The following is a 27197-nucleotide window of genomic DNA, read 5'->3' as shown; positions in this document are numbered from 1 at the left end:
ATTTGGGTTTTTGTAGTGTATCAGTGGCAATAGAATTTTACAACTTTCAACCATATCTGTGTAATATCAGGCACACTATTTTAAGTGAACTTGCCCAAAGATCATTTTGCAAATGGTCTGTTTTTCTTAACTAATTGTGCCAATTGAATAAGCATTGTCATTTTTAGAGATTACCTATTTACAAGAAATTCCTCACATTTACAAGGTGTGTGGATGGTGAGGGCAGGAAATCTATTTCAATATGTTAAAGCATGGAATTTTCACTTTCTCCTGTATATGAAAAAGTGGTTTCTGTGTTAGAGAAAACAGTGTTGCTTTGTAATATATTTTTTAAATTAAGTTTAACTGGAAATATTTATGCCAACTAAATTACTTTGAATTGTCTTACCTTCTTTTTCTTGACATTTCATAAATTTTTTATTTGTTTGAATCCTAGAAGTAATGTCAATGGAAAAGCTTATACCGATACCAAAGAATTATGTTAAACTTTTAGAATTTCACGCCTTCTGTGTTATAGCCTACCTCCTTTGGCCTTGGGGAAAAATGTATTACATAATTTGTACTTGCCCCTTTATATTGTTTGGGTTTTCATTCTGTGTGAGAGAGTAAATTCACCCCATTCAGATTATTTAATTCCAAAAATGTTACTAAAATGTTGTTATAGATGTCAAGTTTTTCTAAAATTAGAATATTTGGGTATACCTTTTAAAAAAATAATAGGCATATAAGTTGTGAATGCAAAAATTTAATATCCAGGGACAGATCTTTATTGTCTGTGCAATTGCATATTTTACACGCACAATTTAACTGTTTGCATTTACATTGTACATGCCTATTTTAAAAATGTTTGCTCTTGTATCAGACATATTTGGATACAAGAATTACTGATCTGCCAGGTCGCACATGAGAATAGCCAATTACCAACCCATGCTGGAGAAACAAGATTAATTAAATTATGATAACATCTCTAAATTTTCTGATCAAATCTTACAGCAGGGAAAGAAAGTGTTTGATTTCAGAGAAGCAATTTGTAGCACATACTTCTAAAAAGGCAACTCTTGATGTATCTGATACCGTCTCCAGGTCCATGACAAATTTTGTTGCCATGAGAATGTCTTACTGGCTACATGTGTCCAGCATATCTTAGGACTTACAAGTTACCATAGAGGGTCTGCATTTTGAGGGATGTGACCTGCCTTTTGATAAATGTGACATATTCACTTAGAAAATAGATGAGGCCTTACTTTCCTAAAATGACTTGTGAGCAACTCTGAGATTTTCAGGGGGTGTACACCTGCTTTGACAAGGAAACTAGCTAGGCCTCAGTCTTACCCTAGGAAGTCTTATTGCCCTAAACACAGACATTCTGTACCTCCAAGAAAGCGTCGACGAGGAAAACATTGACTTGCCATGCATAATCTTCACACCTGACAGCATTCTCAAGGCAGCAAATTTTATTCTTCAGTTGGAGCTGTGAATGACTTCTAATAGATCATCTTATTATTTCAGCCCCATTTGGAGGCCATCTCTTTCCTTTTCATGGGGTTTAGAGTACCATAATGATAGACTGTTGGGCTACGGAGGTAGTAGAAGTGGGATATTCCATTCAGTTCCACACTTTCCTCATCCCTTGTCAGAGACTCCTTATGACGTCTATCTCTTGGACCAGTAGAACAAGTCTCACCATAATTTACAGGGAAGGGGTTACATTCTCACTATTTTCTGATACCAAATAAAAATGGAAAATGGCGCCCAGTTCTGTATTTGAAGACATCAGAGCAATTTCATCAGCAAATTCAGGATAAGGATGATAATTCTAGCTTCTGTGATTCCCTCCCTAAATCCACAGGACTGGTATGCAGCTCTCAACCTTCAGGATGCTTATTTCTATATAGCCAGCCATCCCGCCCACCGAAGAGATCTAAAATTTCAAGTATGCAACTACAATTACCAATTCAGGGTTCTGCCATTTGGACTATCAGTGGCACTTGGGGTATTCACCAAATGTCTAGCTATAGTGGCATTTTACCTGAGAACGTAGGGAGTCATAGTTTAGCCATTTGTGGGTCACTGGCTTACTCAAGGGAAATCTCATCAAGCTGCTGATTCTGTTGAGCAGATTCTCTGTCTCTTTGTCTCTCTAGGACTTAGAGCCAATAAGGAGAAATTGCTCTTAGTTCCCACTCAAAAGGCATGTCTACATTACTGGCTGGATCAACAGCAATCGATCCAGCGGGGGTTGATTTATCGTCTCTAGTATAGACACAATAGATCAAATGCCAATCACTCTAGCGTCAACTCTGGTACTCCACCTCAACAAGAAGCACAAGGGGACTTGATGGGAGAGTGTCTCCCATCAACTCCGCAGTGAAGACACCACGGTAAGTAGATCTAAGTACGTTGACTTCAGCTACGTTATTCACGTAGCTGCAGTTGCCTAACTTAGATTGATCTCCCCCCATAGTGTAGACCAGCCCAAAGAATACAGTTTGTAGGGGTGTAGTCTTGGACGCAGCCACAGCAAAAAGCTTACTTACCTCAAAGAAGATTCTGCAGCATAGTAGAGAGTCAACTGCAGGTACATCCTTCAACATCTGTGAGAACTTGCTTCAGGCTTCCAGGGTACATGATCTTCTGCACTTACATAACTCAGCATGCCAGACTTTGTTACATGAAAGAATATTTGAAGTCAGTATATCCGCTCATCACCTATCACCTAGAGAAGAAGTTGCAGGTCACCCTAGAAATCCTATTGTCCTTAAACTGATGGAAGGATTCTGAAAAGCTTTGCAAGGGAGTACGCTTCTCTGCACTGTTACCATCTAAGACTCTAGAAACAAATGCCTCCAATATAGGATGGGGAGCTAGACAACTCACAGACTCAAGTCCTCTCATCTCATCAGGAAGCTCATCTTCATATAAATGTTCTGAAACCAAGAGCAGTTTAATCAGGCTTGAACTGCATTCCTTCCAGTTCTCAGAGGATTATCTATTTAGGTCTTCATATGCCCCAATGAGGCAAACCAGATTTAAGGGCAGTCTGAGTAACCATGATGATTTTAGAGCCCTTTGCTGATTCGAGCTTGAAACAGAAAGTTAGTCTTAACCTTAACTATAGTAGACCTGGCAGTCTGCTATAATTTGGTAGCACCCACTTCTGTTAAATTAGTCACAGTGGAATAAGTATGGATAAGCACTTAAAGAAGAAGAAACAGTTCCTTATCTTACAGTGACTGTGGTTCCTCGAGATGTGTTGTCCAGGTATATTCCATGGCCTGCCCATCTTTCCCACTGCTACAGAGTCATAACACCTGGATTCTGTAATGGTGAAGGAATTGAAAGGTTTTTTCAAAGATCATGTCAATAGTAGCGGTGCAGCTCCACAGGCAAAGTATTTTAGTGTTCCCTTCCCTAGATTATTTGCTACTGCAGTGTTGCTCCCTGGAACTAACTTCACATGCAACTTCCAAAGCCATGAAACTCTTCCTCAAATTGGGCCTACAATTGAACATTCAAAAATCCCCTGAAACCCCTGTGCAAAACTTAGAATTCATAGGAGCTCATCTCAATTCAGTAATGGCAAGAGCCTACCTTCCCATCTCACAGATTTGTGGCTCTTTCCAAGATAACCAATACAATCCAGCTCAGCCCTCAAACCCCGGTCAAGAATGGTCTTCAGTTGTTGGGGCATGTGGCAGCTGGTACCTTCGTTGTAGATCACACAAGACTACCTTCAAGGGTGTCTCAGGACTGTTTATTCATCAGACACAGTTTAAATATTCTACTTTCCATACCCACCTGCATAAAGGAATCCCTCAATTGGTGGAAAGACCATTACAATGTTTGAACAGAAGTCCCCAAAGGTCATATTAATGATGGATATATCCTTGCTAGGGTGGGGAGCACATCTGGACACTCACAGCCCAGGGCAAGTGAACCTTGCAAGAAACCACTCTACACGTCAATCTGCTGGAACTCAGAGTGATCAAATACGCCTGTCTTCAGTTTCTACCAGTAATCGGGGCAAGTACGTAAAGATCTTGACAGACGATATGTCACACATGTTTTGTATCAACCAATCAACCAGCAAGGAGGAGCAAGAGCCCCTCTCCCCACTGCGCCCAGGCTCTTGAAGTTTGGAATTTGTGCATATCCACCTGTATATGCAATCAGATCGTCATCACAGCTGCCTATCTTCCAGGGGTTCAGAGTGTGACCATGTATACACCCAGCAGGTACTTCTTCCAAGACCACAAGTGGGAAGTAGATTCCAGCATGTTTCTCTACATATTCCAGCAGTGCCTCCCCCAGTAGACTTATTCATCACAGCGATTAACAAGAGATTTGCCAAGTTTTGCTCCAGAGGTGGGCTGGGTCCCCAATCCCTAGGGGATGCTTTTCACCTTCACTGTTCACTGGATCTACTGTACACTTTTGCACCAACTCCTCTAATAGCCAAAGTTCTACTCAAAATAAAAAAGGACAAAGCCAGAGTCATCCTAATAGTTCCAACCTGGCCCATACAAACATGGCTTCCTTACCTGATACAACTGGCCATTTGCTCACCAGTCACTCTCTGGGAGAGCCTTTCCTCATCTCCTCTCCCAGGAAAGCAGGAAGATCCTTCACCCCAGTCTCAAAGCATGATTGGTCAATGGTTCATGGGGTTAGAAATGACCTGCTCATAAGAGTTAAAGAGAGTACTGTTACACAGAAGAAGACAGTTACTCACTACATATACTCTCAAAAATGGACCAGATTTGTCTGTTGGTGTGACCTCAAACATATTTCACTTATGACCTCATCGCTACCAGATGTACTGGACTATATCCTAACACTAAAAAGTTTGGGGCTATCAATGAACTTTGTTAGAGTCCACCTGGCAGCAGTCATGGCTTTCCATTCTCCAATAGAGAGTTATTCCACTTTTGCCCACCCAATGACAGTGAGGTTCCTCAGGGTGATCGTTAATCTTTTTCCCCCAGTCAAGCGTCCTACTTCGGTTTAGGGTTTGAGTTTAGATCTTAAATGCCTTATGTGACCACGGTTTGAACTGATGGTTACCTGCTCACTTCTCCATTTATCAATGAAAATGACATTCCCAATAGCCATCGTGTCAGTGTGATGGGTTGGGGAAATAAGGGCCCATATGTCATGCCTCCCTTTCACAGTATTTTTAAGGACAAAGTCATGTTGTGATCACACCCCAAATTTTTACCTAAAATCTCCTCTGAGTTCCATATTAACCAACCCTTTCACCTGCCAGTGTTCCACAGTAAACCTCACCTAGATAAACAAGAGGCACTGTTGCACGTCCTTGACATCAGAAGAGCCCAGGCCTTCTAGCTGGACTAAACCTCTATAAAGACCCCAAATTTTTTTTTCTCACTTGCAGATAGATCGAAAGGGTCTTCAATTTCTAATAAAAGATTTTCCTTGTAGATAACTGACTGCATTAATCCTTGCAATGAATCTCATAATATTCAAGCACCTCCGGACATACTAACTCTCTCTACATGGTCCATTTCCATCTGTATGGCATGTCTCAAAAACATGCCCATTATTACTGAAATACGTCAATCCGCTGCTATATATATGATGCTGAACACTATGCAATAACTCACAACTCTGCTTCCAATACTATGTTTGGCTCAGATGGACTGTTTCATACTAGACTCCACTACAAAGCCCCCCTCCTCCTTAAAGTGGAACTGCATGGTAGTCACCTAGAGTGAAGCACTCATAGGGACACTACTTGAAAAAGAAGAAATGGTTGCTCACCCTGTGCAGTAAACTGTAGTTCTTAGAGATGTGTCCATATGGGTGCTCCACTATCCGCCATACTTCCCCTCTGCTTTGGAGTTCTCTACTATATGGGTTCATGGTAGAGAAGGAACTGAGGGCGGTTCACTCATACAGTGCTATGTAACAACGGCACAGGGCTGACGAGCACATGTGCAGGCCGAATGAACACTGCTATGAGAAATCTCTGATCAGATGTGCAAGGAGTCCAAGCACACCTATAGGACACCCAGAGGGCCGCACATCTCGAAGAACTGTACTTACTGCACAGAGTGAACAATCATTTCTTTCTTAGGTTGAAGACATATTTTTATTACATAATTTTGAACCCAGCACAGTCCTTCTGCAAATGAAATTGGGGTTTCATAAGAAAATAAATATATTAATAACTGTGTCACTGTTTTTCAGGCAATTCATTGCTACATAGCCCCATGCTAGACTTGGATAGTGATGTGCGTCCGTCTCCACTCGGTCATCTCAGTCAGACTGCTTCGCTGAAAAGGGGCAGCAGCTTTCAGTCAGGTCGTGATGACAGTAAGCATCAGTTTCATTTATAAAATAAAAAACTACTTCTGACAAATCCCTAGGCCTGGTATATTTTACTATGTGTTCCCCAAATATTTAAATATGAGAGAGGGTAATCATATTCATTGTTTTAGTATGTTGACAGAAAATGAGCCACCAGTCCGTAACAGAATAATATATATGTATGAAAGTTATTTTCATATTCTGCCTTACTACTCTATAAAGACAGAAGTTTCTTAAAGGTAAATTGCAAAGCGAAAAGGGTGTGTGCTTATTACAAGATGGGATCAGTCAAGGAGGAGCCCACACAACTGGACAGTTATCCTCCCCTTATAGATAAGATCCTAAATAAAAATCCCCCTCCTCCTGAAGCAAAAAACATCATACCAAATCATTCTCCCCTTGCTGAGATAAAAACTACATCCAAATCCAAGTCACAATCAAGACAACAAAGTCTCTTTCCATGTTGAGTTCAGTCTTTTCCTCACACATTAGGGACTACTTTCCTATTTTTATTATATCAGTCTGTTGGTCTCTGTAATATGAACCTCAGCTGCATTTAAATGTTCCCCTGTTACTTAACACCTCCAGGCCTGGTTCTGTGATCCTATAAACCCACCAGGGAAAATAAGATTGCATGCCTTGGTTTTACCTGGCTGTCCATAGCCAAGCTCCTTGTTATCTTCCAGGAACTGGATGGGCAGCATGAAAACCAATTTTTTTTAAGTTCCCATGATGCAGGAGTCTACGTCCCATTGAGCCCCGAGTAGTGAGATCACAGGTGGCAGAAACTTGAATTTGTATCTTTCTCAGGCCTTCCTTACAGGGAAGAGAAGTTTTAGTCAGCCTTTTAAAAACTTTGTGGTAGGGTTGGGGGATTATTTTGGTTTTTGTGTAAGGGCAAATTCTGATGAACAGTTGATATAAAAATTCAACATCCACACCCTTTCCTTAGAAACTGAGGAAGTTACAGCTAAGGTTTCATTCTGTTGTGGTGTTAGTATCCTGCTTAAATATCCAACAAAAGCAGAGAAATAAAGTCTTTCTATTCCTGAGTTAAAAACAAGCCAGGTAGGTAACAAACTTTGAATCTATCTTTTATACATCATAAAGAGCAGTAAAGGGAGAATCATTTTTTACTAGGGCTGTCAATTAATCGCAGTTAACTCACGTGATTAACTTAAAAAAATTAATCACGGTTAAAAAAATTTAAACACAATTAATCAGTTTTAATTGCACTGTTAAATAATAGAATACCAATTGAAATGTATAAAATATTTTGGATGGTATTCTACATTTTCATATATATTGTATTATGTGTTGTAGTTGAAATCAAAGTGAATATTATTTTTGCTTACAAATATTTAAACTGTAAAAATGATAAACAAAAGAAACAGTATTTTTCAATTCACCTCATATAAGTACTGTAGTGCAATCTTTTTGTCGTAAAACTTACAAATGTCGATTTTTTTGTTACATGACTGCACTTAAAAACAAAACAATGTAAAACTTCAGAGCCTAGGAGTGCACTCAGTCCTACTTCTTGTTCAGCCAATCACTAAGAAAAACAAGTTTGTTTACATTTAAGGAAGATAATGCTGCCTTCTTCTTGTTAACAACATCACCAGAAAGTGAGAACAGGCATTTGCATGGCATTTTTGTAGCCGGCATTGCAAGGTATTTGCATGCCAGATATGCTAAACATTCATGTGCCCCTTCATGCTTCGGCCACCGTTCCAGAGGACATGCTTCTTTGCTGATGACACACATTAAAAAAATAAGCGTTAATTAAATATCTGACTTAACAGCTTGGGGGAGAATTGTATTTCCCTTGCTCTGTTTTACACACATTCTGCCACATATTACATGTTATAGCAGTCTCGGATGATGACCCAGCACATGTTGTTCATTATAAGAACACTTTCACTGCAGATTTCACAAAACACAAAGAAGGTACCAATGTGAGATTTCTAAAGATAGCTAGAGCTCTCGACCCAAGGTTTAAGAATCTGAAGTGCCTTCCAAAATCTGAGAGGGACGAGGTATGGAGCTTGCTTTCAGAAGTCTTAAAAGAGCAAGATTCTGATGTGGAAACTACAGAAGCCAAACCACCAAAAAAGAAAATCAACCTTCTGCTGGTGGCATCTGATTCAGATAATGAAAATGAACATGCGTCGGTCCGCGCTGCTTTGGATGGTCACTGAGCAGAACCCGTCATCTGCATGGACGCATGTCTTCTGGAACGTTGGTTGAAGCATGAAGGGACATGTGAATCTTTAGCGCATCTGGCACATAAATACCTTGTGACACCGGCTCCAACAGTGCCATGAGAACACCTGTTCTTACTTTCAGGTGACATTGTAAACAAGAAGTGGGCAGCATTATTTCCTGCAAATGTAAACAAACTTGTTTGTCTGAGTGATTGGCTGAACAAGAAGTAGGACTGAGTGGACTTGCAGGCTCTAAAATTTTACATTGTTTTATTTTTGAATGCAAGTTTTCTTGTACATAATTCTAAATGTATAAGTTCAACTTTCATGATAAAGAGATTGTACTACAGTACTCATATTAGGTGAATTGAAAAATACTATTTCTTTTGGTTTTTTTACAGTGCAGATCTTTGTAATCAAAAATAAATATTTAATGAGCACAGTACACTTTGTATTCTGTGTTGTAACTGAAATCAGTATATTTGAAAATGTAGAAAACATCCAAAAATATTTAAATAAATGGTATTATGTTATTGTTTAACAGTGTGATTAATTGCAATTAATTTTTTTAATCGCTTGACAACCCTATTTTTTACCATTGTAATTTATCTTTATTCTTTAACTGCAAGTTTATACCATTGTTTCATATTCTTTTTATGCTGAATATTCACAGGGGCTCTGACACAGAGTGCTAATCAGCAGTTTTATATGGGCTCATGTTTGTCTAGTTGGTGACTTTCTATGCTATATGACCAATATATGACCAATATTTTTGTAATAGATTAAAGACAAATACCATAAGCTATCCAGTAGTCTTCCATGCTCCCATGGAATCATGTAAAGTAGTTTCACGCTCGTTAACTGTGTAATCTGTGAAAGACCTAAGACTATACAAAAAAATCTCAGGTCCCCTTTGTAATCAGTTTAAAGGTCTTTGGCTTCTTTGCACCCACATAGTTTGCTGGAATCTGACATAAAAAGCGTGCAACGTTTATTAATGCAGAATAGTTTGCTAAGAAACATAGCTGTGATAATCAAATGGAGAAGACAAACATGATTGGAGGTGGAAGTTTCCTATCTCACCTCCGCTTTCCATGCTCATCCACCCTCTCCTGTATTTCCTCTTTCCCGTCTCTCACCTGACAAGAAAACAGGAGAAGATCCACCTCTTCCCCTGTGTTCCCAAAGTTGTGACTCTATTGATGTCTAGTGATGGATAAGGTACCAGGCTTATATAGAGGTTTATGCAACTTCAGATAATTTTTCTCTTATTTTTTGGTCTCATGTCCCAGGTGAGAAATGCTACACTTACTTTTATTATGATTTTTTGAACTTCTAATAGTACTGGTCATCCAAGAGTCTCAAATTGTTTTACAAATATTAATAAATTTATCCTCCCACCTACAGCATCAGTATCCATCCCCATTTTACAGAGAATGAAACTAAGGCTTTGCTAATGAAATTGTGGCGAGGTTGATGAGTGAGATCACACTGGAAGTCTGTGGATGATCTGAAAATAAAACTCAGATCTCCCATTTTCCAGTCTTTTGCCTTCATTTCAAGACAATTGTACTGCCTCCTTCCACCCCCTCCCTCACCCCATCTTTTAATGGCTAAGTCTCTGATCCTCCCTGTTCAGTTATCATTTAGCCTGGTTTAAAGATCGATTTATGATAGTGGATTGCTAAGATGTACAATATAATTCAGTGGGGCCATACGAGCACCTCTATATAGAAGACATATTATACTTAAAGTACCAACCCCCTCAAAAGAATATATGGAAATAAATCTTGCACGTACACAAGCTCTATGCCATATGGACCAAGTCGTAAAATGTTGCCATTAACACCTGAGAAATTATAGATATGCATGATAGATCCATTTTTTTTAATCACACTGCAGCATGCATGTTAAAAATAGCTTTATTATCAATTCAAAGTTATTTATTCTTTCTCTTTTCCGCTTAGCTTGGCGTTGTAAAGCTCCTCAACAAGTTGCATTTGTTGAAAAGTTGACAAAACTCGTTGTAATTCAGCTCCCCAACTTCTGGAAGCTTTGGATTTCTTATGTGAATGGAAGCCTTTTCAGTGAGGTATGGGTTCATGCATACACATAACCTAAATGTCTTCAGATAGACAAAGCTCATAGGAATTATTTTGTATTTAAATTTGAGTTTGAAACTGCAGAAGTATAGTACCTCAGTGGAGAAGACGCCTGACTAAGATTTCTTTCCAGCTTCTGGATTACAGAGATTTGTAGAATGACATAAGCAATTGTACATCTACTGATTGGTGGTTGATTTGGGATGAAGCAATGGACCTACTTTGTATGTTATGAATGCTGATCAGTAAATTTCCTAGCAACATATATGTAAGGATGCTATTTTTAAAAAAAACAAAAAACGGAAGGCTTCACAATAGGAACTATTTTGTACTGTAGTATAGTTCTCTGAGTGACCTACTCTTAACCATTGAAATGTATATAATTTCAGTCCTGCTTGTCAAGATCATCAATCAACTGTCCCTTGTTGGATCTTACATTTAGCAACACCTGAGAAAGGAGACAAGATGTTTGGTAATCTTAAGAAATGATAAACTAGATGAATCTTAAAGATATGAGAGACAAAGCCAGAGCGATAGTGTTTGGCTCTGGAATGGGCATACATATTTTGTGACTTTGAAGAATTTGGATATGAGGATAGATTTAAACCCAGAGTTTCAAAATGACAGAAGTCTAAAATTGTGTGTACACAAACACACAAGTGTACCCAACCTATGTGCAAAATAACTGTAGTGGCATGTGTCACAATTATATGTGTCCCTCGTCCAGTCTTGTGTTAAGTAAATCTGGCCCATTAATTGTGTAACATTACTGTATCATGCCCAGAGCAACAGAAAATATTTTTCAAGCTCTATCATCAAAAGGAATCTAACTCAAACCAGTGATCATCCAAAATGACAGTGTTAATAACTTAGTAATTATTCACATATCCATAGCATACGGTCATATAACCATTATAACTAGAGAATATAATATCTTTTGATTTATATAATTGCTAGTCACCAGTTTACAAAACTACAGTGTATTTGGCAGAAAACGTTAGGCTGAAAATGGTCTGGCCATTTCTCTATTTTTCCAGTAGCAGGATACTAAGGGTGGGGCATCCCTAGAAGAGGAAGTATAATTATGTCATTATCCAATGATGATGAAAGTCATTGGCTGGTAATAGAATAGGGAACCTTCAATTGCTAAGTCATCAGTTCACATCAGACCCTGAGCTGCGGTATATGAAGTTCTTACCAATATGATGGTTGATTTCAGTCTAATTCCTAGAAAAATGTCATGTGCCATATTTTTGGAGTTTAATGTACGCAACCTATGCACCTGCATTATCATAGAATATCAGAGTTGGAAGGGACCTCAGGAGGTCATCTAGTCCAACCCTCTGCTCAAAGCAGGACCAATCCCCAACTAAATCATCCCAGCTAGGGCTTTGTCAAGCCTGACCTTAAAAATATCAGGTCAAATTATATATAATTTGAAAGCTTATTTTAAGTGCATTTAGATGGGGTATGATTTGGAACTGTCAAGTGGTGCTGTAAACCTGTAGGTGAGGTGAAACAATGGTACCCAAAATGATAAAGTGTCATATTTGCACAGTTGCGGACACACTGCAACATGACTATGACCACAGTTTTTACTGTTTTAAATTAATTTCATCACCTTCATGTAGTGTTTATTGGTCAAAGCTACCAAAAATGACTGTATTAAATGATTGTGTTGGTTTTGCATGGGCAATTTTTTTTTCCAGGAATGATGAAGCTGTTTAGCATGTGAGAAAAGTTTCGAATATCAATATTTTGCAATGTACTAACATGAAATGTTTTCACGTTGCATATTCTTAATTGTCAAAGTATCTCACAAGTGATTCTAATAGTTTTCTATATTTTCAGTTGAAATGTGCTGATTAGATCAGTCTCACGCCGAAGGTTATGCACCAGTAGCAGTAGATTGCATTCTCGGAGTTTGTATTGCCTAGTGGGTAGATATAACTATACGTGAATTTCTAATGTAATGCTTCCCCATTTTTAAGCATTTGTACAAAACAATGTAGTATCTAGTCTGCCTGGTAGAAGGTTTTAATTTGTACTGCCTATGCATGCAGTACTAACCTTTGAAATATTCTAGAAACTAGCTTTTTAATTCAGTGACACTTATGCATGGGTCAGTACTAGTGTTAGAGATGATGGTACAGAGCTTCATATTTTGAATATGCGAAAGCTATGAGAGAAGGAAGGGGCCTAACCAGAAGTACTGAAGACAAAGTCCACAATTAAGTCCTTGCTTCTGTACTGAAGAGGGATGAAGAGCATGTTACAGCTCTTATCAACCATGTCATCAACAATATGAGAAACCAATTTGACCCTGAATCACATCCAGAGGCACTCATCAACACATCTACAGGATTGCACATAGCATCAGTTTTACAAGAGTCACTACTGAAAATAGCAGGTGGTGGTGAAGAACAAATGGAGAGATTTGTGAGAGGTGCACTTGATTCTGATGGCACACAAAACTTCTTCAGCCCAGTCTAGAAATTTCACATCAAAACATTTGCTTACATAGCCAAGAAGACTAAATTTAAGTCTGGCAAGGAGGGACAATCATAACAGCTCTCAGTCCCAGAATTGTTTTCCCACAGAGCCCTATCCTTAGCAAGATGGAGAGATGATGTTTCAATTGCGACTGTTCCTAGGGATGGTCTATACTGAAAAGTTATATTGACACTGCTGTGTCTCTCAGGGGTTTGAAAAATCCACCCCCCTGAGACAGACAGCTATGCTGACCTAGTCCCCAGTGTAGACATGGCTAGGTTGACAGAATAATTCTTCCATCGACCTAGCTACCACTTCTTGTGGGGGAGGTGGGTTAACTATAGTGACTAGACAACTTCTCTCATCATTGTGGTGAGTGTCGACACTAAAGTGTTACAGCAGCGCAGCTGAAACACTGCAACTGTGCCGCTGTAGCTTTTTAAGTAGAGACATACCCTCAGTCACCCAATAGGATCTGTGCCTATGTCCCTTTTTCATGATGATGGAACAGTAAGAACAGACAAAGCTGCATTAGGGCATCTGTTGAAAGCTCAAGCGGAAAAAAAATCCATGAGCTAAGAGCATGCAACAAAGAAATTATAGTGTACCTCTCAGATGCCAAGGCTGTCATACAAATGATAGCCGGAGGCAAAGTCTACACATTTGATAAATTGTCTGCTGAGTACTTGAGGCAGGTCCTAAAAGGATTTGAAGCTAATTCTTTAATTGGAGTCTTTGAGGGGTATGACAATAGTAACTCTGAAAACTTCAGAAAAATAGCTCCAGACAGGATCTAAGGTTGGATGCAAGAAATACCAGGTGATTGGTGGACACCCTGTGCCTCCATGGGAAAATGTTTTAAAACATGGAATCCAACGAACACTCAATTGCAAAATTCCTCTGTGAATGTATGGTTCAAAATGCACCTGAGTGTAGGAGCACACCCAACACAAATACCACCTTTCCAGTGGTGAAGCAGCAATGTCCATCACCGGTTGAGCTGTTGAAGAAGCCCAAGACCTGCACAGTATTCAAGAGAAAGCTGATACAAGGATGCTTCTGTATGATGTATGTGCCAGTATGGCTTTTGGTGTCAATGGAACTATTGTAATTAGGTCACCTGATACAGATGTTTTGGTCCTTGCTGTTCACTACCTTCCAAAAATAGAACACCTAGATAACATGTGGATCGAAACAACCATCATTACCAGCACAACTAACAAATATCTCTTCATATCTGTGCATGAAATCTGTGATGCACTCACGCTGGACGTCTGCAACATGCGTCCTGCTCTACATGCCTTGACAGCATGTAACTCTGTGACATACCTATTTCGTATAGGAGAAAAAAAAATCTGTGTTTAATGTTGTCTAAACAAAGTGATCGTACTGCTTCAGAGCCTTCCAAATTGGGAGATTGTGGTGGACAAGCTGCAGATTCTGCAGCAAGGAAGTTGATAGTAGTCCTGTATGACCAGAGTGAAAAAAACCCCACAAAGACCTGACTTGCTTGCACCTCAGTCTGGCTATCAGAAAGGACTGGTCACTGGCCAGAAACCCACCATGTGGGGAGAGTTTTGAAGAGCATGTCACAACAGCATCTTGGCAAACAAAGGTTTGGATGTCTTCACACATAGGTAAAGCAAATAATGGATCACCATTACAACATGGAAGGTAAAATGAAGATGATGAAGAGCTTCTTGTATTCTTCAAAGGCCCAGTGGCATCTGAGCCTTCTACAAGCTTATTTGTGCCTGTACCAGTAAGGGTTGCTGAGCAATCAACTGTGTCTGTAGCCATAACATTCTTGCCTGCACAAAAGTGTGTAAATGCCAAAGCAACAAAGACAGTGGTAGCCCACTCACTCTTGACAGAGATCACGATGATGTACAAAATGATGATAATTGCCCAGAAATGTCACCAGCGTTATCACATTTCAATTATACCAATACAAATGTATTACTAGATTTTGTTTTAAATTGTTTAGATCAACGGTTCTCAAAGTTTAGCAACCAGAGGACCCCAGTTTTGATTTTAAAATTTTTGGGGACCCTCAAACCCACCCGCTCAGCCCTTGCCATGCCCCTGACCCACCTTTTTGAGGTCATGCACCCCACTCATTCCATCCACCTTCCCTCTGTTGCTCAGTCTTCCCCACCCTTACTCACTTTCACCAGGTTGGGGCAGGGGGTTGGGGTGCAAGAGGAGGTGAGGGGTCTGGGCTCTGGGAGGGAGTTTGGGTGCGGGCTCTGGGCTGGGGCAGGGGGTTGGGATGCGGGAGGTTAGGGCTCTGTCCAGATGGTGCTTACCCCTGGTGGCTCCCGAAAGCGACCGGCAAATCTCTCTGGCTGCAGCTCCTTTGCAGGGGGTCCCTGTATGTTGCCCCTGCCCGCAGGCACTGCCCCCAAAGCTCCCATTAGCCACAGTTCCTGGCCAATAGGAGCTGTGGAGTCAGCGCTCTGGGTGGGGGCAGCGCACGGAGATCCACTCCCCCCAACCAACCCGGCCCCCCAGGGCCTCAGGAACGTACTGGCTGCTTCTGGAAGTGGCTCAGAGCTGGGGCAGGTAGGAAGCCTGCCTTTGCCCCACTGCGCAACTGGACTTTTAGTGTGCCTGAGGTGTTGGAAGGGAGGAGGAGGAGGAGTTGATCAGCAGGGCCTGCAGACCCTCTAGGGTACCCTCTGGGACCCCCAGGTGTCAGTGGACCCCAGTTTGAGAAACGCTGGTTTAGATTGTTGTGGTGGTGCTTTGAGGTCACAAAGAAATCCAATTTTATGTCTTTGAGTAAAACTTAGTGTCATTAAACTAAAGAAATGAATGCAAATTATTTCAAAGGGATCATTTTAACATATTTATGGTGTCATTTTTATCCTCCATTTCTATGGTAATAGCACCACATGATGGCTCCATATCATATCTCATCTTACAAGTAGACCTAATAAGCTTCCAAATGATGATGTATGATGTGCATGTGTGTACAGAGGGTACATTAAGTCAACCAAATTGGTGTGGTCTGCCGCTCACCTAAAATCCTCAGAAGTGGATGCATTTTGTTTTCCTCATTTCATACATGGAAATCCGAGGGAAAGAGATAACATGCATTTGTCAATGTCATACAGTGATCCAGAAGTAGAGGCAGTATTAAAATGTAGGAGTTTGACTCCTGCCCAGTGTTTTTTCCATAGAGAATCATGTCATGAGTCTCGTGAAGGCAATGAGAATCCTCCTGAAGCTTTTAATTTGAAAATAACTACAGTTTTGGTAATAATACATTTCCAGTTATTAGAGATTGGATTTGGACTTTAAACCCTCAACTGTAAATTAATGTAGTTTCTCTCGGTGAGAAATTTCAAGAGACACTGACACCATGTTTACAATTGTAAACAAAGTTGAGTAGTTCTGCTTATGAGAGTAAGTGCAAGAGAGAATGCAGCAATCTTGTATAATGTCTGGTCAGAACATTGTTTCCATTTCAAAAAAGTTGGGAGTTAATTTGTATGTTATACTTTTAAGATACCTATACTGTACTTCAATAGGGCCAGATTCTGACTGCACAAGCAACTCATCCTCATCCCTTTGCTCCTTTTTTGTCCATATGTAGGAAATGGCCAAAATTCTGTGGACAGTGCAGGCTCTTGTTGCCACTAGCTATCTGAAAATGGATGGGGGCCTTGGAAACCTCATTACGCGCTCCTGAGAAGAGCTTCAGCCACAACACCCCCACAAGCTGTAGAATTTTGCCAATAGTACGGATTTTAGGCATCAATGAAGATGTCCTTACTACGTTTCCTTGCTATTTATTGACATGTGAGAAACAAAATATTGTTCACCATAGTTTTGGAGACAGAGAGAAAAAATCATGAAAACAACCATTTGAGAACCTTTTGAGTGAAATCCAGAAGCCTGAAATAGATTAACTCTAATACAAAAGAAAAACCCAGTGATAAATAACAAGCTGGTTTTATTTTCTGTTGTGAAGTTATATATATTTTTCTTGGCAAAAAGGTAGGCTGTTTGTCTTAGAATAGTGTCAGTTAAAGATTTATGTGCTATTTCTAACAGCTTAAAAAGTTTACAGCTCTTTGAACCACTCAGATCCATATGAAGGAGCATATGTGGAGTCAAAACAGTGAAATACAACCGTTGATCTCACCACAAAGTAGTTTTGGTCTGTCTGTGCAGGAAAGGGTTAAGATTTTTATTCAACGAAATCACTAAGGGAAAAAATATCTTAAGATCTTTTATATTTTTTCTTTAATATAACTTCACATCAGGGCTTTAAGGGAGCAATCAAAACTGTTTTAAAACTTTAGTAATATTTTAAAAGGTACCTACAGCATAGACAAGTTTATTCAATATGATTGATTTTTTTATCAGAAAAAAAGCATAAAAGAACATATGAGCTTCATCAGTAATATGCAGGAATTGTTCTAATTAATATAAGATAATACAGTTCAGAATAATAAAGGAAAACAGAGAATTTAAAAACTCTAAAGTGTTTTTGATTAAAAGCTACTTTCTATTTAAATTTCTTGTTGGTAATTTTATGTTAACTACAAAATTTATTTGGCATTCATAAAAATAATCTGAAGAACTTCTAACAAATGATGAATTATTAAAAAAAACACCATGAAACTTATTTAGTCATTTAAAAAAATATAGTGATTATATACTGCTTTGAGGACAGTATTAAGAGTATCTTTTCCAAACTACAGTTCTGCTAATATATCTTTTGTCCAGTAGGTGTCACAGTGCATACGTTAAATTAGCAAATGTTCTTAGCTATATAATTCCACCTACTTTTCTAATCCAATCTTTTAAACAGCTTTTTCTGTTAAACTTACTTTGTGTTATGGCACACTTCACACACAAATATATAATTATTACTTGCATTTGAAAACTGCTAACAGTAAGAGCACTGTTTAAGCCATATTCTTTTCTTCACGCAACTGTAACCGAAGTTGCTAGTGCAGATGTGCTTTCGTGCTTCTAAATTTTCAGAGACGTGAATTGTCCAGCAAGATGATGATAAATCTTCGTAGTAAGTCCATTACAGATGATTTAGTTCTTCACTGTGGAGAATAATGGCCTCTGTCTTCTGAAACAAAGTACTAAACCAAAAGAAAAAGGGGAACACACAGTACTTCTACACTATCCATCATTATAAAGAATGTATTTTATTTTAGACCCAAATTTTCCTCCAGGCACCTCTCACCTACTGGGGACTTGAAGATTCTTTTCCTGCAGACTTACTGCAGGATTAAGCCATGGATTTTAGAGCTCTTTTAACAATGTTAATGCAAAATCATAATAGGAAAATATTGCTTGTCTTCAATGAAGCTTATACTTCTTACATTGTTATTTTACTTCCATCTTTTATTTTAGGTTCTTATGGCATATTGTGCCCCACACTTAAACACTAGCAGCTTAATAGCTACTATAAGTAAATACTTGTTGACTTGTGGAGAATTTGCTTGTAGATGTGACTTGAGTTAGCATCTTTTATCCCATTGTAAACTCACTAATCACTTTTGACCCCTTCACCTTGATACACAGTTTTTAGAATGGTTTTAAAATTGAAAGTCATGGTTACGAGACACTGATACTTTTCAATTGTTTCTCATTTTTACAAGACTGCTGAAAAATCTGGTCAAATGGAAAGATCAAAGAAGAACGCTAGGCAAAGACAAAATGATTTCAAGGTAAGCTTGGTGTGCAGACTTATTTTCATTTAGGTGGTCCTTCAAATTAAGACACCTGAAGAAGGCTTAATTTTCAAATAGTGGTGAACGTTGACCCTGTAATAATCAGGCTTTTTTAAGCTGTTTTAAATTCGGCACCCAAAAAACAATAGTCGCTTAAAAAAAAAAAAGCCCTGATCCTTGCTCCACAAGAGACTACAATCTAAGTAAAAGGCAGATATCTTGTACTGGCAAGTATGCTTACACATCACTGGCCATTTAAGAACCTGCCGTCACATCTGAAGCCTCTACACACGATCACACTTTGGCTGTGGTGGGCCCTACATCTTGGAACTCACTTTCTTTATATCCAACCCCCGAAATCCATTTTATTTTTATCCCTCCTTTTAAAAAAAAAAAAATCTTAAATCTTTCTTATTTTTCAGTTGTTTTTTGCAGTGAGCCTTATTAGCCCTATGTTTATTGCCTTCCCTTTCCTAATTTGGACCCTGTTGTTTGTGTTTATGTAAAAGTGATTTTTTTGTTTTATATATTGTATTTGTTTTAATTATGTTGTACAGTGCTGTAGTGCTTTGTTTTGTAGATGTTTACTATGTAAGTAAAATTATATTCCTTAGTGAAATTTGAAATGTACGCCTGTCATTTCAGACTAGATTATGTGATGAATATGTAACTGGTTAAAAATATTGATGCAGTTTCTATGTATTTATTTTTGTGGTGTTCTTTTATGCTGTGACAGAAAATGATTCAGGAGGTGATGCAGTCCCTGGCAAAACTGATCCGTGGAGCTTTGCTTCCATTCAGCCTCAGAGAAGGAGAGTTGAGACAGTATGGTGGCTGGGAGATGAAATCTGAACTCTCTGGACAGTGGCTAACACATGTCATCCAGACTGTAAGGTAACTGGGGCTATTGTTCTGTATGGTATGAGTCTTTAGTATGTATAATATAGTCTAAACTGTGCTTTTTTTTTTTTTTTTTTTTTGCACATTCAACTGAAAGATCATTAATGTTGCAAAGTAAAGGACACAAAAGTTAGGAAATGTCAAAATTAACATTGCCTGTGCAAGATTAATTCAGCCTACTTGTGCATATGTGCTTTATGATACAGTCTATAATTACATGATTGCTTGCTATATTTTTTCCTCAGGACTCTTGTCTCAGTGCACAGGATGGACAGTGCTCTGTAGATGAATCAGGGTTGTGTAGTGAATGAGGCTGTTGTCTGTAGGACCTCTTTTTCAATTGTTTTAGAAGTTGAAAGGTTCATAGTAAATGAGGTAGGAGATTGAAGAAAGAGAAGGGATGGCCTCATAAATAGGGCAACTGAGTGTCATCTTGGAGAATTAGATTCTGTCCTTGCCTCCTCTTAAATTCTGATATAGTGTTGGGCTAAAACCGGTAGAAAAACACTTCAACCTCTCTGGCCACTCAGTAACAGACTTAAAGGTGGCAATTTTGCAACAGAAAAGCTTCAAAAACAGACTCCAACGAGAAACTGCTGAGCTTGAATTAATATGCAACTAGATACCATTAACTTGGGTTTGAATAGAGACTGGGAGTGACTGGGTCATTACACATATTGAATCTATTTCCCCATGTTAAGTATCCTCACACCTTCTTGTCAACTGTCTAAATGGGCCATCTTGATTATCACTAAATTTTTTTTCTCCTGCTGATAATAGCTCATCTTAATTAATTAGCCTCTTACTCCACTTTTTCATGTTCTCTGTATGTGTATATATATATCTCCTTACTATATGTTCCATTCTATGCATCCAATGAAGTGGGCTGTCGCCCACGAAAGCTTATGCTCAAATAAATTGGTTCGTCTCTAAGGTGCCACAAGTACTTCTTTTTAATGTTGGGCTAGTCACTTAAACCAGAGTTTTCACAGATGACCACTGCTTGTATTCCTCATTTCCTAGATGGTTAAGTGAACTAATGATGGCTTATAATCAACTAATTAAGCGGTCGTGCTAGGCAGACAATAGCAGTGGTGTGAACAAAGTTGTTGATAGTTACCAGATGACATTCCAGAATCTCAGGGCAGTGATAGTAGCACATAGAATGATGAAAGTTTGAAGATTTGTGCGCATCCCCTTCTGATGGCTGCTCTCAGTGCCTGCATTCTGCTCAGAAAGAGGAGCAGGAAAGATGATGGCTTTGCAACCCCACAAAAGTCCTTGTTGTTGGTGGAGGGTTATCAAGTGCCCACACTTGGAGCCTGGTTCCTGCTGCTAGCTATTTCTGATACTTCTGCCCTGCTCAAGATCAGGGGTAGGGAGAATGGCAGTGACTCCATTTGCCTGGTTCTTGCCCAATACGGAAGCATTAAGGAGATGCAGCCAGTGTAGCAAGTTTAAAACAAATAAAAGGAAGTATTTCTTCACACAGGGCACAATCAACCTGTGGAACTCATTGCCAGGGGATGTTGTGAAGCCCAAAACTATAACTGGGTAAAAAAAGAAATTGGATAAATTCATGGATGATAGTAATGCAAAGTAATGCACATTGGAAAACATGATCCCAACTATAAATATAAAATGATGGAGTCTAAATTAGCTGTTACCACTCGAGAAAGAGATCTTGGAGTCATCGTGGATAGTTCTCTGAAAACATCCACTCCATGTGAAGTAGCAGTCAATAAAGCAAACAGAATGTTGGGAATCATTTAGAAAGGGATAGACGATAAGACAGAAAATATCATATTGCCTCTATATAAATCCATAGTACGCCCACATCGTGAATACTGCCTGCAGATCTGGTCGCTCCATCTCAAAAAAGATACATTGGAATTGGAAAAGGTTCCGAAAAGGGCAACAAAAATTATTAGGGGTATGGAACAGCTGCTGTAAGAGGAGAGATTAATAATAGTGGGACTTTTCAGCTTGGAAAAGAGACGACTAAGGGGGGATATGACTGAGGTCTATAAAATCGTGACTGGTGTGGAGAAAGTAAATAAGGAAGTGTTATTTACTCCTCATAAGAACTAGGGGCCACCAAATGAAATTAATAGGCAGCAGGTTTAAAACAAACAAAAGGAAATATTTTTTCACACAACGCACAGTCAACCTGTGGGACTCCTTGCCAAAGGATGTTGTGAAGGCCAAGACTATAACAGGGTTCAAAAAAGAACTAGATAAATTTCTGGAGGCTATTAGCCAGAATGGGCAGGGATGGTGTCCCTAGCCTCTGATTGCCAGAAGTTGGGATTGGGTGACAGAGGATGGATCACTTGATGATTACCTTTTCTGTTCATTCCCTATGGGGCACGTGGCATTGGCCAATTTTGCAAGACAGGACACTGGGCTAGATGGACCTTTGGTCTGACTCAGTATGGCCATTCTTATAGATGCATCAATGGTGATAAACAAAAATAGCCATGGGTGCAACCCCATGCTCTGGGTGTCTCTGAGCCTCTGATTGCCAGAATCTTGGACTGGAGAACAGTGGATGGATAATTGATAATTGCCCTGTTCTGTTAATTCCTTTTGAAGCATCTGGTATTGGCCACTGTCGGAAGACAAGATATCAGGCTAGATGGACCATTGGTCTGACTGAGGATGGCCATTCTTATGTTCTTAACTCTTCTCCGGTCTTCCTTTGTGTCCCTGTGTAAAGGTTGGGCACAATTACAGCCCTCCAGTTAAGATGGCAAATGCTGCCTCTTACAAGTATATAGGGTGCTACAATCCTCATAGGGAGAATAAGGCATGACCCCACCCCCTTCCACACCAGTCAGTGGTGCTGGGCTGGTGGAAATTAAGTGGGTTGGGTGAGTCCATGCTGTACTGTCGTTAGAGGTGGCACAGTAACTGTGTTCCCCACTGGCACTGAAACCATTATGCCCTGCTAGGGTGGTATATCTACACGTTACCTTTACTCCAGGCTCTGTTGCTATTTATTTTATCTATTTATATTATGGTCACACCTAGGAGTGCCGATCATGGACCAAAACACCATTGTGTGATGTGCTGTACAAACACAGAACAAAAGGACAGTCCTTGCCCCCAAAGAGCCTTAAATCTAAGTATAAAAGAAGAGACAACAGATGGATACAGACAGGTGGAGAATTACAAAGAAACGACAAGACAGTATTGGTCACTGTGATATGCAGTGGTATTGGCACATCAGTGGCCTAAACTTTGTCAAGTTTATACAGTACAACAGTGAAGCTCTACATTGATATGGGTTCAACAAATGAATGAACTAGACAGTAAAACATATCTATGGTATTATGGATGATCACACAGTTTAAAAAGCTTACTGTTGAAGAGACTAATAGTATACATAAGCAAAAGAAACTCCTAAGTAATTTCGTGATATTTAGCAGTATTGTCTAGAAAACTGTAGGTTTAAACCTAACCTTCATTTTATTTTATTTTCCTTCCAGGCTTAGTTATGAGTCCCTTACTGCACTTGAAATACCAAATGATATGCTTCATATCATCCAGGATCTTATTTTGGATCTTCGAGTACGTTGTATAATGGTCACCTTACAACACACAGCTGAAGGTAATAAAAAAAAAAAAAGAAATGTGCAGACCTACATGCATATGGTTAGGATTTTTTATTTTCTCTTTGGTTAAATCAGACTGTGTTCTAGAATTGATCATGTTCACTTTAGGTAGTTGAATGAATAATAAGGTCACCTGTAATTCACAGAATCACAACGTACAAGACCTATTAGGTTATTCTATCATTTCCCTGACAATACTTGCCTGACAATACTGTTCCCTGTATTATTAGCCTTTTCTCCTCCCCCCAACCCACGCTTTAATATAAGGCAGCCACTTTTTTCACTAGGTTACAGTCTTTTTTTTCAAACCAGACAAGCTTTAATTTATTTGTGCTTTTTGCCATGACACAGCTATTCCATGCAATGAATCATCATTATTGCTACTCTGTTCTGTAACAGCTTGGATATTCTCAAGCTTGGATATTTTTTTCTAAGTGAGCAAATCTTAAAAACATTACACAATATTTTAGTTACAGTTTTATCAGGGATACTCATTGTCTGTCTCTAGAGTCCTGTTTAGCACTTTGGGGTCGTGAATTCATAGATTTTTAAGGCCAAAAGAGACCATTAGTTCATCTAGTCTAACCTGTGTAATACAGGTCATAGAATTTCAATGAGTTACCCCTGTATTTAAGCTCAATAACTTGTTTGACTAAAGCATGTTTTCCAGAAAGAAATCCAATCTTGGTCTGAAGATTTCAAGAGATGATGCATTGGCAATATCCCTTGTTAGTTTGTTCCAATAGTTAATCATCCTCACTGTTTAGAAATATGGCACAATTTTTTTTTAATTTAAATTCGTCTGGCTTTTAACTTCCAGATACGGTTTTTGTTATGCCTTACTCCACGAGATTAAAGAGCCCTTTATTACTCAGTGTTTTCTTCCTCTTCAAGTCTCTTCTTGACCCTTTTTATAAGTTAAACACATTGAGCTCCTTCAGTCTCTCACTGTAAGGCATTTTTTCCAGCCTTCAAATCACTTTTGTGTTCTTTTCTGCACCCTCTCCAATTTTTGACATCTTTTTTTAAATCTAGTCACCTTGACTGGATGCATTATTCCTGTATTGGTATCACCAACACTATATACAGAGGTAAAATCATTTTCTTTCTCATACTCACTACTTCCCTGTTTATGCATCCAGCGATCGCATTATCCCTTTTGGCCAGAGCATCCCACTGGGAGCTCACATTCAGTTGTTCGCCCACTAAATCCTTATCAGTCACTGCTTTCCAGGATACAGTCCTACATTCTACAGGTATGAACTGCATTCTTTGGTCCTAGATGTATAACCTTGCATTTGGGTTGATTCAAACACATTTGGGTTGAATGGGCCCTACTTACTGAGCAACCCAGATCACTCTGTATGACTCCCCTCTCCTCATCAGTATTTACCGCTCTGTCAGTCTCTGTCATCTGCAGATTTTGTTTACTTCCAGATTACTCATAAAATGTTGAATAGCATCAGACCCAAAACAGATCATTGCCGAACCCCACCAGAAATTCCCCTATTCAGTGATGACAACTTTGACAACTTCTTCAGTTAGCCAGTTCTTAATCCATTTATCATGTGCTTCACCAGTATTGAATAGTGCTAATTTTTTAAATGCAAATGTCAGATGGTGCTAAATCAAATGCCTTATAAAAGCATAAGTATATTAGGCACCTATGCAGTTATGTTTATCAACCAAACATGTCATCTCATAAAAAAATGAAATTTGGTTTGTTTGACAAGATCTGTTTTCCATAAAGCCATGTATATTGGCATAGTTATAGTCCCATCCTTTAATTCTTTATTGATTGACTCCCACAGTCATTTTTCCTTTATATTGCCTGCGATTGATCTGAGGCTAGTGAGCCTTATAATTACCTCGGTCATACCTTTTGTCCTTTTTTGAATATTGGCACTCATCCAGTCCTCCGGAATTTTCCCAGTTTTTCAAGATGTATTAAAAATTAGCATCAGTGGGCTAGAGATCTCTTTCCCCAACTTTTTCTCTCACATGGGGCTCATGGTGTCCACTGGTTTGATCAAACTTATTTTATTCTGTGATGGGCAGAATGCTAGACAATGTAATGATGCTCATGCTGTCTGATATATGCAAAGCAATGCAGGGAGCATGGAGCAAACAAACTGGAGCAAGCAGGGTCTCTTTCTGTTCCTCTAAACAACCTTATTTCTATTTGATTATCACCCTATGCCCCACTTCTTCTTCACGTGCTTACTCATATCAATTCCAGTTAGGTGGCACCGCACCTCATCTCGGCACCGCTCTACCCCGTGGCACCACTCCCCCGCATGGCACCGGTCCTGCTCGCAGCACTGCTCCCGATCCCGCTCCAGACACCAGTCCCCGCTTTGGCACCGCTCTACATCGTGGCACTGCTCCCCACCAAGGTGAAGCTCTACGTCGTGGCACTGCTCGAGCTCCCAGAACCGCTCCACATCTCACCGTCATTCCCTGCAGCGGCACCACCCTGCACTGCGCCACCTGTCACCATCTGGACCTCGCTACCCTTCGCGGCACCCATCCCATCCGTTGGAGGAGGAGGCGGCCTCCTGGGTGCAGTCTCGCACCACTCCCTGTTGGCCGTCACGCTCCAGATCGCCCTCCCTCAGATCAGGCGGGGCATCGGAAGCACCCAGATCAGGGCCAGGGAGCCTTAGGCAGGATGCTTTAGTGCCCCATTGGCAGCCCCAGTGGCAATTTTGGACCCCTTGGGCATACCATTAGGCCCAAGGTGCCTCTCCTGGCGTACCTCCGCTGTCCCGTTCAGGGTCTCACCTCCTTGAGGCAACCCTCAGCCGCCCACCTCAGGACCCATCACAAAATCCAGATCCATCCCCGCCCCCGGTGGAGGCTACACCCGGTGTTCGGGAGGACCCAGTTCCAGAGGATCAAGAGGCTGTAACTGTCCTGCTGGTGGTTTCTTCCTCCTCATCCCTTGACGAAGCGGTGGCGGGTACCTCCACATCTGGACCACCACCCAGGGCCCTGCAGGAACTCCTCCAAAGGGTGGCCATGAATATGAACTCGGGTGGCCTTACCCATGCTAAAGACCATCCAGTCTAATGCCAAGACTGTTTGGCAAACGCCTGCGTCCATTCCCCCTACGGCTAAAGTGGCTGAACGAAAATACTTCGTTCCCACTAAAGGGTATGAGTATCTCTTCACCCACCCTTCCCCATGCTCCCTTGTGGTGGAGGCGGTGAATGAGAAAGAGAGGCAGGGTCAGCAAGGCCCTGCACCCAAATCAAGAGACGCTAAATGCCTTGATATGTTTGGAAGAAAAGTTTATTCTTCAGTTTATTCTCAGGATTACTAATTCTCAGGATTACTAATCAACTCGCGATCCTGAGCAGGTATAATTATAACTTGTGGTCTGCAATTCTGAAGTTCAAAGAGCTTCTTCCATCTGAGTCATGAGCGGAATTGGGGGCCATTGACGGAGAGGGCAGAGCTGTAGCCCGGACTTCCCTCCAGGGCTCTTCAGATGCCGTGGACTCAGTAGCGCATACTCTGGCTTCTGGTATCGCAAAGAGGCGCAACGCCTGGCTCCAATCCTCTGGTCTCCCTCCGGAGGGTCAGCAAACAATTCAGGACCTTCCGTTCGATGGCCAGGGCCTGTTTGCTGAATGACTACATAGCCTGAAGGGCTCCCGGAACACAATTAAGTCCCTCCACACGCATACTCCAGCGACCTTAAGGAAGCCCTTTAAACAGCAGTCCACCCAGCAGCGGTGTTTCCCCCCTAGGCCCAGACAGGACTTCTCCCGTAGGAGAAACATATATAGTCGGAATAGGCCATCGCGCCCTCCTCCTGGGCAGGGACAGGGGCAATCC

At 40.2% G+C, this 27197-nt stretch overlaps 1 protein-coding gene across 4 annotated transcripts in view; it reads left to right on the top strand.

Annotated features, from left to right (window-relative positions):
- EXOC2 (exocyst complex component 2) overlaps nucleotides 1-27197 on the top strand; it is a 188565-nt gene that overhangs the window by 85428 nt on the left and 75940 nt on the right. For all 4 annotated transcript variants that reach the window (XR_012157344.1, XM_073332187.1, XM_073332186.1 and 1 more), the window contains exons 12-16: nucleotides 6211-6336; nucleotides 10505-10629; nucleotides 18766-18834; nucleotides 19574-19731; nucleotides 23229-23350. Coding sequence is in view for 3 of the 4 variants with exons in the window: in XM_073332187.1 (XP_073188288.1) it covers nucleotides 6211-6336; nucleotides 10505-10629; nucleotides 18766-18834; nucleotides 19574-19731; nucleotides 23229-23350 (600 nt within the window). In the remaining variant the exon portion in view is untranslated. The remainder of the gene's footprint in view (nucleotides 1-6210; nucleotides 6337-10504; nucleotides 10630-18765; nucleotides 18835-19573; nucleotides 19732-23228; nucleotides 23351-27197) is intronic.

This window comes from Lepidochelys kempii, chromosome 2 (assembly GCF_965140265.1).
Source record: "Lepidochelys kempii isolate rLepKem1 chromosome 2, rLepKem1.hap2, whole genome shotgun sequence".
Taxonomy (NCBI): Eukaryota; Metazoa; Chordata; order Testudines; family Cheloniidae; genus Lepidochelys; species Lepidochelys kempii.
The sequence above is the reverse complement of the archived record's forward strand: the minus strand, read 5'-3'. Positions and strand labels throughout refer to the sequence as shown.